Raw genomic sequence first — 14,836 nt, 5'->3', positions numbered from 1 at the left:
TTTAGGAATATATATATATATATATATATATATATATATATATATATATATATATATATATAGCGAACAATTTTTAATTAGAGCAGTTGGTTGAGAAGAAAGAATTAAAAACATAAATGGCTCTTAAAAACGTTGAACAATAATTATGATGTTCGATTTTTTTACTTGAAAATTGCTAAAAAATAAAAAAATAATACTTTAGGCTTGAAGCAAAGATCATTATAATAATTCTGATAAAAATCATATGATTTAATTTAAAACTAATATAAAAAATATATATATGTTATATTTTATATGTTATATGTTATATATATATATATATATATATATATATATATATATATATATATATATATATATATATATAAACGATTTTTAGAAATGCAAAGTTGGTTAATGAACAAAATTTTCAGGTTTATATATAAAGATAAATATACATTTCACTTTTATATCTTTAAAGTAAAATGTATATTATATATATATATACATATATATATATATATATATATATATATATATATATATATATATATATATATATATATATATATATATATATATATATATATATAAAAGATTTTTAGAAATGCAAAGTTGGTTAATGAACAAACTTTTTTCAGGTTTATCTATAAAGATAAATATACATTTTACTTTTATATCTTTAAAGTAAAGTATTTTCATAACTTACGATCTATAACGGGAGGTACAATATTCAATTGAAACTTGGTTTTTAAATTTTCGATTGAAATTTAATTTGAATCGTGCTTTTCTAAATTAATGTCAGTTTTTGGAGATCCAACTTTTCAATCCTCTTCATCAGATACATACGATAAAAGGAAATCCATTCTTAATTATTATTTATTTTTCTCACCTTGTGAAAGCAAGTTAAACAAACAAAGATGTTCAAAGTTTATTATTAAGCTCATAAAAGTTGCAAACACTTTCATGAGCACAATAATGCGCTTTAAACAAGCGGAATCGCTTGTCAATATATTCTTTTGCTCAGTCAATAATTTTAAAATCTTCCCTGACTCGCCCAATCAGTTATACTCACAACGCCTAATCTTTTTCTTAAATCATCACTGCTTTTATTTTCTTTTAAAGTCACACTGCATATCCATCTAATCATTGTCTTTTCTTTTCTTTCCAAAAGCTAGACATCATCAATTTTCATTGCCTATGTTTCACTGCCATACATCATAACACTCCGGAGATATGTGCTGTAAAACTTTCCTTTAATTATTAATGAAACACCTCTTGCTATTAAAAGTGGAGATAATTCTTAGAACTTGGCCCAAGCAGACCTTAGTATTGCCCTAGATGCTTCTTCTGTTCCACCAGCTAATCCATTCGTATTTCCAAGATAACAAAATTTACTATCGTTTCTCCATTCTTTATTTCAATCTCTTTTTTAACTACTTTTCAATACTCACCAAAAGTACATTTTCTTCACCCAAAACCAACAATCTTTAGAAAACATCATTTAATATCTACATCTCTTTAATATCTACATCTCTTTAATATCAACATCTATTATGAAACCATTGCATACAAACTGTACAAATTATAGTTAGCTCTAACTCTCTTCCTACACAATTCTCAGTATTTTCTGCTTGCTCATTCTTGACTTTACAATGCATCACTTTTGTCTCACTCATGTTTATCTTTAGCGCTTTTACTTCAATTTCATCTTTCCAAGTCTCAAACCTTAATACTAATTCATCTTCAGTTTCAGTAAGGTTTCAGTAACTTAATACAAAACAGCTGTACGGTTAATCAAATTTTATCAAGATAACTAGTGAGCTAATTCATTTTTAAATCAATATTTCATGTGAGTCCAATTAAAGACTAAACAATTGACATATTAAGTTGGTCAATAGTTTTTTACTCACCGCAGAGCTTTGTAGTTTACCGTCTGAAAAGTGTTTTGTTCTCAAACGTAAGGAGAATTTACTCTTAAATTTGGCCGTTTTTCTTTTATGGTTCCCAAAAAGATTACAGATTTTTTAGCATTTTTTTTTGTGGCAAGTAATCATAGAATAGGGGAGAGCGGGGTTGGTTGTCACGCGGGGTTGGTTGTCACGAAGTTTATTACAGGGAATGTAGATAAGATTTAGGACTTTAAAATCATACGTTCAAAATGTTATATAAAAAAAATGTTTTCACTGTAATTTTCAGCCTTTTTTAGGGTGTAGAAAACAAGTTATTTGTTTTTATATGTTTTTAATATGAAAAAGTTAAATTTCGCTCACTTAGAAATTTTCTTTTAGCAAACGAAAACTATTTTATTGTGCTTTTTAAAGTTTTTTAATCGTTTGAGTAACTTTATTCACCAAAAGTTCTCATGAAATTCACACGCTTTTAGATAAATTTACAGGCGCCTTGCAACTTACATAGAAGGGGTTGCTTGTCACAAAATATATGGAGATGGTTGTCACAATTGCCTCGACTCCGTGTGCTGCTAACTAAACGCTGCTTTAAGATATTCCTTGTTTATTTGTCCATACTTTTGAGGAATATTTTAATGTTTAATATATTATTTAAGAATCTAAAGTCAATGTGTTTTATTTGTTTAACTAAATAACTATAATCTAAATTATTTTTTGTTTCAATGTGTATAACTTTAAATTTTGATCCAATGTTTAATATAGTTATAGAAAAAGGAACATAGAAGTCCAACTGTTTGTTGTTTTGTTTGTGCATTGTTTAGATTTTGTGTGTGTGTGTGTGTGTGTGTGTGTGTGTGTGTGTGTGTGTGTGTGTGTGTGTGTGTGTGTGTGTGTTTATATATATATATATATATATATATATATATATATATATATATATATATATATATATATATATATATATATATATATATATATATATATATAGATAGATAGATAGATAGATAGATAGATAGATAGATAGATAGATAGATAGATAGATAGATAGATAGATAGATAGATAGATAGATAGATAGATAGATATAAAATATCTTGTGCATAGATTATTTTCAAATATTTTACTTGGCTTAGTAAAAACATGGACGAAATTTTAAAAGAAAAACTAATAGAGGTTATACTTCTGGAGATGTCATTGTGTGTGCTGTTAAAGATTTAAAGCTCCTAAATTATTCAGATTTATTCTTGGTATTATATAAACAAAGTTTATTGGTACCAGTTTTAAATATAATCAAAACATACCAAGAAATGTGACAACCAGCCTCTTAGTATGTGACAACCAACCCCGTGGGTGGGGTTGGTTGTCACATGGAAGAGGTCTTTGATAAATGGTTTTACAGCAAAAAATATTTCACTCAATCTCATAAAAATATTCTAATAGTTACCGGAAATAATTAAACTACTTTTTATACAAATTGATTTGGTATTTGCCTTGTAGGGTTTGCTTTTTTCAGCAAGTTCTAGGAGAAAAAAACTCCAACTTAGAAAAACCTTGCCTTTGGGCTCTTGATTGAGTCAAGAGATGGTGTCTCGATAAAGTTACTCATCTCGTATTTAATCTCAAAAATTAGGCTCCAAAGGCTTATAGAGAATCTTTAACAGTGTCTATAATAAGGGCAAATCCGTTATTCCATCTCTCTTGCATGGTTCAGATTTTCTTACCTCACTTAAAGACAAAGCTGAATTATTTGCTAAGAACGTTTCATCAATTTCATCTATTAATTCCACTGAGCACATCCTACCTGATATAGCCGACAAACTGGTTAATCAATTGCTTGACATTCGTATCACTCCTGCTTCTGTATCGAAAGTGACTTCCTGCTTAGACTCTTCTACAGCTTGTGGTCCGGACAGCATACCTCTTATAGTCTTGCAGAAGTGTTCTCCGGAGTTGTCTTCTATACCTTCAAAACTATTTAACAAGTGCTTATCAGGTCTTGCTTTCCAGCCTGCTGGAAAACCACTTCTGTTATCTCTGTTTTCGAAAATTCTGGAGAATGATCTTACTCATCTAACTACCGTTCCATAAGTGTTCTTACAATTATAAGCGAGGTTTTTGAGTCTTTAATTAAAAAACACTTAACTTCTTATCTTGAATCTAATAACTTTCTTTCTGATAATCAATATGGATTTTGATCTTCTTGTTCTACTACTGATTGGTTAACGGTAATAACTGATATGTTTTATTGTGCGTTAGGTAAGTGTAGAGAGGCTTAGGTTACTGCTCTTGACATTTCTTAAGCCTTTGATATAGTTTGGCATGATCTTTTCCATCTTACGATGGATAAGATCTCTTCTTACGATGTATCAGGTAACATCTTTAAGATTATTGAATCATTTTTTAACAATAGTAGTATAAAAGTTGTCCTCAATGGACAGCACACTTCTTTATTTCCTGTAACATCAGGAGTTTCTCAAGGTTCTATCCTTGCACTATACTTTTTTAAATTTACATTAACAATCTCTCAGAAAATCTAAAGTATCATTATTTGCTGATAGTACTACAATTTATTCTTGTCTTGAAAAGAAGCCAACACAGTCTTTTAATAAAGCTATGCAGTAAAAAATAATTTCAGTCTTATCGGATAATTTTGACAATTTTTTTAACTCAGATAAAACTCAATTTTTTCAGCTAATTATTATTGCAACAGAATAGATTTTACTTTATTTATGAACGGAAATGATTAAATGAGTTATCTACTCTTTTTCTTCTAGGATTAACTCTTACTATGAATGAATGAAATGATGAAATTTTATAAACCATAAGAAATTAAAAAAACATCCAGCATACCTAGTACAATACAATAATATAAAATTAAAGTTCATTTGTTGCTGAGCGTCAGAGACAATGATGAACTCTTAAAAAAAAAATTTCTTTAAATCTTTAAAATTTAGTTGCTCAGACTTATGACAAGAACTTTATTCATTATGCGGTTGTCAAGAATTTTTTGTCATTAACCTGACCAAAATAATTATAGCTTAGCAGTTATTTTGTTACAGTATGAAATTGTTGTATTTTACAATACTTAAATGTTTTTGTTTTTTTTATATACAAGCAGTTGCAAAAAAAGTTTGTGTATGCATGTTAAAACTTTGTTTGTATGTGATTGTATGCATAAGCTTGGGTATGTAGTTTTGCATCAGTTTTTGTTTATTTGCACTTATTATATATTTAAATCACAACTATAACTTTTTTGTTTTCAAGAAAATTTGCAAAACAATAATTATAATGAAAATTATATGTGTTGGATACTCTAAAACTGGAACTAAGTCAATGGCAAAAGCACTAACTGAATTAGGTTTTGTCGTTCACGACTTTGAAGATCATTATAATTTCAACTTAGAAAACTACATAACACTTTTAAAAGACGAAGAGCATGAAAATTTGTTGAAAGAAATGTATGAAGCAGTAGATGCTGTCATTGCATTCCCTACCTATGTTATTTGGCAAAAAATATTTAGAGCTTTTCCTGATTCAAAAGTAATACTAACAACAAGAGAAAATCACGAGGTTTGGTTCAAATCATTTGAAAAGACGGTTAGTTTAAAAGAAATATCAAGAAGTAAAAAATACCTTCGGTCGTTACTTAGTTCCACATGGTCGAATATATATTATATGGAAAAACTAGCTTTTAACAAAATTTTCCCGCAAAACATGTCTAACACTCTCGATAAAAAGAAGTGGATTAATAGCATTCAACTTCATGAAGCGACAGTCAAAGAACTTGTTCCAAAAGACCAATTGTTGGTATACAAAGTAGGCGAAGGCTGGGAAAGACTGTGTCAATTTTTGAACAAAAGTGTTCCTGTGACCCAGTTTCCAAAAGAAAATATTACTGAGGGAAATAATGTGCCTTTTGTTACAAAATCGAAGACATTTGAGGTGTTTAAAAAAGCGAACAACGAGTTTTGGAGATCATGTTTGTTGTTTTATGTAGTTATGACATTGTGCTGCGGAATTGGATTTTGGTTTGAAGTAAACATTAAAATTTGAGGAGATACCAATTCTAATGTTTATTAATTATTTTAGTCTCGATTTTATTGTTTCTTGTTTTTATTGAATTTGATTTAAGTGTGAAACAAAAATTTATATTTAAAAAGATGTTAGCCCAACGTAATTTGCCATTTATAAACGATATTACATGAAATTCTTAAATGAAATAAAAACTTGATTTTATATGCATCCAGGCCTAGAATTTAATGTATTTTGATCACGAATTGCGTTTGCTTTTTTCACCTTTGCAAATTTAATGTTTTCGCGATACAATTTTTTTTTCTAGTTTTTGATTTTATTTTCTTATTTTTCTAAACATTTTCTTTAGCCATTTTTATCAAAATAGAATGATTTTTTTTGTCTGAGGTTTTTGGTTTGACCCATACAAAAACCCTTTTCCATAAAGTGCATCACGCTAAAAGTAACTTTTAAATAGAATGAGATCATTTGCACTTTTACGCAGAGTTTTTCATTCAAATTATTACGTTTTAGATCTTTAAAACTTTGTGGCTACAGAGCAACGGCATTTGTTACGGCAATTTATATTTAGTTAATTAGTAATTTGTATAGCTATTTTTATCTTTAAGTCACGGTAGTTTTAATTTTTTATCTGTAAATCTGATTTATTCATTTGAAGTCAGGGTAGTAAATTTTTTAGTCAAGGTAGTAAAGTATGATTGGTTCATTTATTAATTAAATAATCAAAGCAGCGAATATGATTGGTTAATTTTAAAAGTCTTAGTTGTACAAACTTTAAAATTTGGTTTCAAGTCGTATGTATAGTCTTGCGGTAGTACCGTGGATGTTTCTTTCCACGGTGGCCGGGGTTTGAATCCTTTTTTTGAAAATATTTCTTTTTAACTCTTAAGCACAGTGATCCCAATCGGGACAGGACGTCCTAAGGACGTACCGTATAGCTCCATTTGTCCAAGTCCAAAATATGCTTTGGGATGTCCAACGACGTCCAAAAACGTCCAAGTCCAAAACAGTACGTCTTAAATATTTAATATTAAATAATAAATATTTAAAGTTAGACTGTTGTAATTAACAAACTTTTGAGAACATTTTCAGAATGAATTTTTAATGCACTGAAAAATTACGTTCATGAAATATTTAAAAAAAAAAGAAGGTTAAAGAAGGGATTCTTAGAAAAAAATTATTTCAATCATAATGGCACTAGATTATGTTCATTATGAGGTAATCTTTTGCCTTCTCTTTGAAGATGAACAGATTGATTATAAAATTGGTATATAGAGACTGTTACATGATGGAGATTTATACAATTGGAGATATTCTCTTTCCACCATTGTATTTATAGAATTGGAGATATTCTCTTTCCACCTAAAACTCGGTCCATTGAAGGCCTTAAAACTAAATCCTACACATCATGTTGACTAAGGGTCTGCGTATCGTTATCGGTATATCGGTATGAACCGATATTTTGAACCGATAACGATAAGAAATGATAACGATATCAAACAATATGAGTTTGTCTATGAAACGATAATATCGGTTTAGTTATCGTTTGAACCGATAACCAAACGATAACTTATCGGTTGAAACGATATTATCGGCTTTTTTTATCGGTTTATCGGAATGCATAAAAATAACGAGAATACCGATATTAATCGGTATAATAACGATATTTTTTACAATATTCCAATTTATTTATTTTTTTAAATGCCAAATTTTAGTTCAAATATATCATAAATCTTCAAGTCGAGTCAAGATGTCGTTTTGCCTATCTTTACCGGTTTTAAAAGTTAATCCTTTCCATTTGTATATATTATCTAGATGTCTTACTTCACAAAAATTCTGTAAAGAAAAAGTGAAGCAACACTGTTCTCCAAATTGAACCCCAGGTTGAAACTCTCCCCACTTCTGATTTTTTTACATTTAATCAATCATATGCATTAGTAAACACAATGTATGTTGTCAAAAAAACCCTAGCTAATTATTTGTCTGGATACATATCAGAGGTTCGCCTAATAGTACTCCTATTTACCTAATGTTGACATTCTACATAATGAGGTGTAATAAAATTTTTTTTTTAGACTTTTGTTAGATTTTTGTTAATTGATTGTTATTAATTGATCTGTGTCTCAGTTTAATTACGGAATCCGTTCATTGAAAAAAGTTAATTTCTGATATATTACACAAAAATGACTAAAAATATGTAATATATTTTCAAATATAATGACTGACAAAATATGTTAAAATATATTTTGTGCAAGAAGTCAGTAAAAACTCTGCAAATTTAAGAAATAGTATTAAAAAGAAAATAAAAGAAAATAACCTCTAAAGTGACGTCACGTGATGGTTTTATTCCGATTGGGAAATGCCAACAAGCATTATCAAAAAAAAAATGCTATACTTCCGTTTATTACGTTTAAAACATCACTAACATATATTTCTTACTTGCTTTTGTGGTTCTCGTAAATAAATTTGTGATTCTTTGTGGTTTTTTTGTGGTTCTTTGTGGTTCTTTGTGGTTCTGCTTAAATAAGTTTGTGAATTGATTTGTAGAGCTTTGGTGTGATTATAAACTCAATTGGAAGTTTTTTTTATCACACAAGGGATTGTATTGTAGTTCACTTTCAATTATCATTTTGTCTAATATATATTTTTTTATATATATTTTCTGTTCTGCTAAACGTCCAACATTTCGATCTTATGAAGTTGTAATTGTCTTTCTTCCTCTTACTTCACGTTTCGGTTCAAAATTCAATGCATTGGTAACCGTGGTAGGACAATATCTTGAATCTTTTTTATAGTTTTTGCCTTGTTTACAGATCTGATCAATAAACGTTTCTGACCTATAAAAGTTTTTCCTCAGCGTGATCCTTTCCACGGCCCATTTACACGGCCCATTTAAAAAGTAAATTTCCGTTTTTCAGAAAAAAGAAAAGCAATGTCAAAACACATCACTGTAGTTATTTATTGCCATAAGCGATGCATATGGAGATCATACAACAATTCTTTTGAACTCTTAAAATAACGGTAAAGTAAATATAGTTTCGGTTCATGGAAATTTGTGGATTCATCGAAAGTTGTTGCTACAAACCTTTTATGAAATGATATTTTACTACTAACCTTTTATGAATAATATTTTACCACTTTCTTTCTTTATAATTTACAATTTAAAACTGAAAAGTCTGTTTTCAGTCATTTTTTTCAACATCGCTGTAAATATTCACGTAGGGTAAGGTTGCTAATATTGTACCGATGCACAGTGGGCCAGGTGGTAGACAAAACCTCAAAAAAAAATATTCGAAATACTTCCAACTACTTAGTATATTATGTATATAAGAGCATAATGTATGGTTTAATACATTATTGGTAGTTTGATAGTACATCATAAATGTACAAATATCATTTACAATTGAATATATTTAGAAATTCATTTATTAATTTTTATAATAGATATATCACCTACAACTATGACAATGAATAACCTTTAAATTATTTAACTTATGCGAAATTAATTGACACATTATTAAAATTTAATTTTATAGCTTTACGAAAAATACCACCATAAATTCCAAGGTCTTGTATTAAACTCACAGTTTCATTTTGAAATATAAAGGCAAGATTCTTATTTATAATATTAAAATATTATATTAAAAGTGGCGCATATAATTTAGAACCTGCTGGAACCGCTTATTATTGTTAAAACAAGTTAATACAATATATGTACAGCCTGTTGGTGGTGTTTAATTCTGCTCTTAGCTGCCCCTTTAAGTTTGGTAAACATTTAAAAAAAGATATTTTCGTAAAATGCTGTTAGCGACAAACCTATTTTTTTGGTTTTAGGTAATAATAGGTGCTGTGCTTATTATACTGGCCTAATTAAATGTAGCTGAAATGAAAATAATGGCCATATTCATGTTATATTAGTTTATAGTGGTTGCACTAATTATGTTAAAATCATTTTTTGTAGTTGATATGAAGATAAGTGATGTCCATAAACGTATACGGCATGACCAACTAAAACCTAGTGATAAATCATTTTCTTTGTCTGTAGAAGCTATTCTAGTCTCTATGAATTTGGGTTCTACTGGATGTGCTGCGTTTTTAAAAGTATATCAAAAGAAATGGAAGGATGCAAACCGGGGAAATATAAAGTTGGAAATATAAGGAAATATAAAACCTGCATTCCTGGATTAGGTTTTTTGAAATGGTATTACATATTGGATACAAGCTGGAAACTCAAAAGTGGCAGTCTAGAGCTATTGAAGATAAGGAAAATGTTAAGCTAGTGAATAAACGTATCCAGATAGAATTTATGAACCAAATAGGACTGGTTGTGGATTTCCCAAAAAGTGGAGGATCTGGTAAGTGAAATTACATAAATACTTGTATATGAATCATCAGGTTAACTATCACATATATGCAATTTGTAGGTACCAGTAATGATGGAAACACCGCCCGACGAGCCTTTGCAGACTATCAATCAACTGCCAAAATTTTGATAGTAGATGAAACTCTTTTATTTTTACATCATTCTAGTCACTTTATCATCTGGATTTGAAATTGGTACTGTCAAGTTTAAAGAGTTTTGTATTACTGCTCTTAAACTTTACATATCTAAGTATTCCTGGTATTACATGTCACAATCAGTACACAAAATTTTAGTTCATGGCCATGCCATTATTGCTAGACAGTACTTGCCAATTGGACTGATGTCAGAGGAGGCACAAGAGGCCCGCAACAAGGATTTTAAAAAGTTTAGGGAAGATTTCAGTAGAAAGACTTCTAGAATAGATACAAATCGCGACCTGGTTAACAGACTACTTGTATCTAGTGATCCTGTCATAACATCATTAAGAAAAGGTCATAACAAAAATAGTAAGAGTTTTAAAAAAATCCCCAGTGAAGTTCTGGCTTTGCTGAGGGAATCAGCTCCACCTTCTTCTTATTCTTTGTAGCTAAACACAATTTGTTGTTTGATTTTTGAAAAGAAGTTTGATTTTAAAAAAAAATTTTTACTAAGCCTATTAATTGTAATTTTGTTATTAAAAATTAAAATATTCTTGATAAAAATAAATATTATTTCATGTGTAATGATTATTTATATATCTAAATGGATTTGGGGAGCAATTGGGTAATAATTAGGTTTTGTCCACCATATCCTATATATCTGGCCCACTGTGCGATGCCTATATTGTACTTTTAACTAAGCATCTGCGTATCGTTATCGAAATATCGAAACTAACCGATATTTTTTACGATAATGGGTTTCGATATGAATTGGTATATCCGATATGTTACGATATGATTCCGATAAAATATCGTTTGGGTTCCGATATGCACGATATCATTATCGCTTTTAGCGATAAATATCGCATAATTTGTCGATAAAAATTGTATAACGATATTTTTGAGTTTCGATATGTACGATACGTTCCGATAAAATATCGTTTGGTTTTCAAAACTTTTCAATATTTTACAAAATTTTGTATTAGATATAACTAAATGTTAAGTTGTTTTATATTAGATATTTTACAATATTTTGTATTAGATTTAACTAAATGTTAAGTTAAAATATTTTGCAATATATTTTCTCAATTTATTGATTAAAATATTGATAAAAAAGTAATAATCGCCTATTTTTTAACGCCGTTTTTTAGATTAAGTTGTTAAAAACGGCTCAGGCAGTTAGGAGAACAATCCAACTGTTTATTTTTTTAAATAAAAACATACCGTGGTGTGACCTAACAAAGTCCTATGCTTTAAGAAAGTCCTAAATTAAAAATTGACAAATTTCGTATATATAAAAGAATCATTTGCGGAAAATAACTCTGTTGTTTAAACTAGATATCTAGTTAGATAAAATAACTAAATTTTTTTCTTTAAATGTTTATTTTATGTATACGAAACTTGTCATTTCTTAAATTAGAACTTTCTTAAAGCTCCAAAATATTTTTATTTTTTTAAAAAAGAAAAAGTTATTCTTTAAATATTCGTAACAATTGTGGTTTATTCGATTAAAACTCATTATTAAAGTCCGCTTCTAGCTGAAATGTTGCCGCTAATTGTAGCGAATGGAAACTTTCGCTACCGGTTTCGGCCGAAACCGAATTCAAAATTTCTGCTTCGACAACCTTTTACTTATTCTGTTTCGGGCAAAATTACGGTTCAAACTACTACTGTAATGAACCAAAACTTTTTATAGGGAGGTTTTTTCTTTAAGTTTAGAAAACTTGTTTTTATTTAGTGTGGGATCATGATGATTTCCTAATTATATTGATGTTTTAATCGTTTGTGGGTAAATCAATTATCAATTACAAAAATTGAAGTAATTATTAATTGAAATCACGTGACAATTGAATCAAGTTACAATTCTCAAATCATTCTTTAAGCGATCATCAAATATTAAAATATTTTCACATGTTCTATTTTTTATCAAATCATGTTACATACTGATCGTTTAAATGCCTTATGTCCCATAAACCATTACAAAAACAAATCCATTTTGTTTTTTCAAATATTTATTTATTCAAACAAATTTGAATGATAAAAAAATGTCATAGTTATGGAGTTTTTGAAGATTTTTGTTATTATTATCAAATATATACATATATATACATATACATATATATATATATATATATATATATATATATATATATATATATATATATATATATATATATATATATATATATATATATATATATATATATATTTGATAATAATAACAAAAATCTTCAAAATTTGTCAATTTTTAATTTAGGACTTTCTTAAAGCATAGGACTTTGTTAGGTCACACAACGGTATGTTTTTATTTAAAAAAATAAACAGTTGGATTGTTCTATAGAGATATACATAGAGATAAGTTGTTCCGTTGCGAAATTTGTTAGAACGTTATGTTAATAATTTTAATAGTTGTTTGTAACAACTATCAAAATTATTAATTCCGTAATCTTGTTAGTTTTTATGACGTTTTTGAGGGATATTGTCTGGTATAAAAGAAGGACTAAATTTGTAAAGATAGGTTTTTGTTTGAAGAGAATATTGTTGTCATCTCATCGATGTGTTGCGAGAAAACTACAATATCGATCGATAGATAGATGCATTTGAATAATATATAAGTTTTTGTAATGAGTTATGAGACACTGTTAAGTAAAATAGTTATTTCATGTTATTTTGATATTGATTTGGCTTTCATGTTTCAGATTGTTTCGATTTCGGCTTCACTCAAACTTCGGTTTCGGTTTTGGTTACGGTTTTAATTACGGTTCTACTGAACCGAAATTAACTAGCTAATTGTAATAAAAACGTTTTTAAAAACTCTCTGGGAAAAGGTTTTTGGGATACTCTTTAAATTACTTAGATGTACATAATTAGGCTCTTAAAATAATTTTTTTTTATAAGGAAAGATATTAAAATTTTAGTTTGAATTAGTATTAAATTTGTAATTGAACAACATTTTGAAGAATGCTAAGGTCAAGGAGCGAAATTTGGGATCACTTCGATGAAGAGGTCAGTACTACACCAGATGAAGAGCGACTTGTTACTGCAAAATGCAAGTATTGTTTTGCAATTTGCAAGTTGGCGGACAGGAACACATCTGGCATGAGATCACATTTGACAAGGAAGCATCCTGTTCAGTTTGCAGCCCTGGAGGAAAATCGCCATGTTGCTTTTGATGAGTTAAAACAGGTGCAATAAAGTTTACAAACGTTTTTACTTTTTTAATTTAAATATTAACTTTTATTTTCATATGTGTTAGTTATTATAACTATTACAATACCAAGATTTAACAAGATTTAACGATAAATATCAATAACTTTTGATAAATTCTGATGAATGTTTCAATATTAGGTATTTTAATGGGTTTCATATTTTTTTTAGACCTACAATGAAGACGAGGCTTATGAGCAGGTCCGAGATGATAAGACACCATTAATGTTGAGCAGTAGAGTTAAACGAGGAAGACTTTCCGGACCATCAGCAGAAAAGGTCCAAAATCTAAAGCATTGGGTCAAATACAAGCCACAAGACAACGAGCAGCTCAGAGGAGACATTGAAATTGTCAAGTTTTTGGCCCGTTTAAATTTGCCATTCTCTTTGGTTGAGCATGAAGCTTTTAAAGATTTTGTTCACTACTGCAACCCAAAAATGAATGTGAAGGCTGCAACAACATACTCCCGGTTCAAGTACGAAAAATTTTAATTGTTTTAAATAAAATTTTATTGTGGGGAGTCAATTCAATGGGAGTTCCAAGAGAACTAAATTTTTTAAAAAGCTACTTTTTTAAGACCAATCCACACTAATTTTTTTTTGGGTTATCTTAGTTGGTAACCAAATTGATATGTAACGAGAAATACCAATAATTTTTTATTTTAACTTTAGGTTGCCGTTGTTGTACAAAAATGTGAAAATCTGTGTGGATGACATTCTAAAGGAGGAATTGCCAAAGACCGCTGGATTTGCAATCTCAACTGACCTCTGGCAAAGTAGAAACAATGATGCATACCAAGCTAGTACATTGCACTATGTGAGTGAAGGCTTCCGATTAAGGATGTTTGTGATTGGAGTTTCTCCGTTTTCCGGACGACATACGGCTGAAGCCATTGCTCTTCGTCTGGATAAGTATGTTTTAGTATTTAATTTTTATTAGGTTAAAATTTCTGTAAATTAAGTTAATCGTTTGAATTATTTAGATAAGCAAAATCCGCCATTTAGTTTAAAGTTAATGTCACAAATTAATACTTTTATTTATATCTAAAATAACAACAAAAGTATTTGTTTATATTTTAAAACATCAAAAAGCAAACAACTAATTTTACTTTGCTTTTCAGGAATGTCTCAGAGTTGGCCGGAAATAATGGAGTTTCGTCCGTTGTGTGTGTCCATGATTCAGCCGCTAATATGAAGGCGGCAATTAACA

The 14,836-nt window shown here is 28.9% G+C and overlaps 2 protein-coding genes and 1 pseudogene across 2 annotated transcripts; 2 read left to right on the top strand and 1 right to left on the bottom strand.

The window, feature by feature from the left end:
- Positions 1 to 1,015: 1,015 nt before the first annotated feature.
- Positions 1,016 to 3,683, bottom strand: LOC149877675 (uncharacterized; annotated as a pseudogene).
- Positions 3,684 to 5,154: 1,471 nt separating this feature from the next.
- On the top strand, positions 5,155 to 6,634 carry LOC149877674 (uncharacterized). The gene has a single exon (XM_090074172.1). It carries the CDS (start codon positions 5,176 to 5,178, stop codon positions 5,938 to 5,940), a length of 765 nt encoding a protein of 254 aa, XP_089930298.1. The 5' UTR covers positions 5,155 to 5,175; the 3' UTR covers positions 5,941 to 6,634.
- Positions 6,635 to 13,380: 6,746 nt separating this feature from the next.
- On the top strand, positions 13,381 to 14,209 carry LOC149877673 (uncharacterized). Its single transcript, XM_090073590.1, has 2 exons — positions 13,381 to 13,605; positions 13,798 to 14,209. The coding sequence occupies exons 1-2, from the start codon at positions 13,381 to 13,383 to the stop codon at positions 14,116 to 14,118; spliced, it is 546 nt and encodes a 181-aa protein (XP_089929716.1). The 3' UTR covers positions 14,119 to 14,209.
- The last annotated feature ends 627 nt before the right edge of the window (positions 14,210 to 14,836 follow it).

Source organism: Hydra viridissima, unplaced genomic scaffold, assembly GCF_058129835.1.
Source record: "Hydra viridissima isolate aposymbiotic clone 2 unplaced genomic scaffold, HvirCarnegie_v1 scaffold_16, whole genome shotgun sequence".
Taxonomy (NCBI): domain Eukaryota; kingdom Metazoa; phylum Cnidaria; class Hydrozoa; order Anthoathecata; family Hydridae; genus Hydra; species Hydra viridissima.
This window is presented reverse-complemented; position numbering and strand designations above follow the sequence as displayed.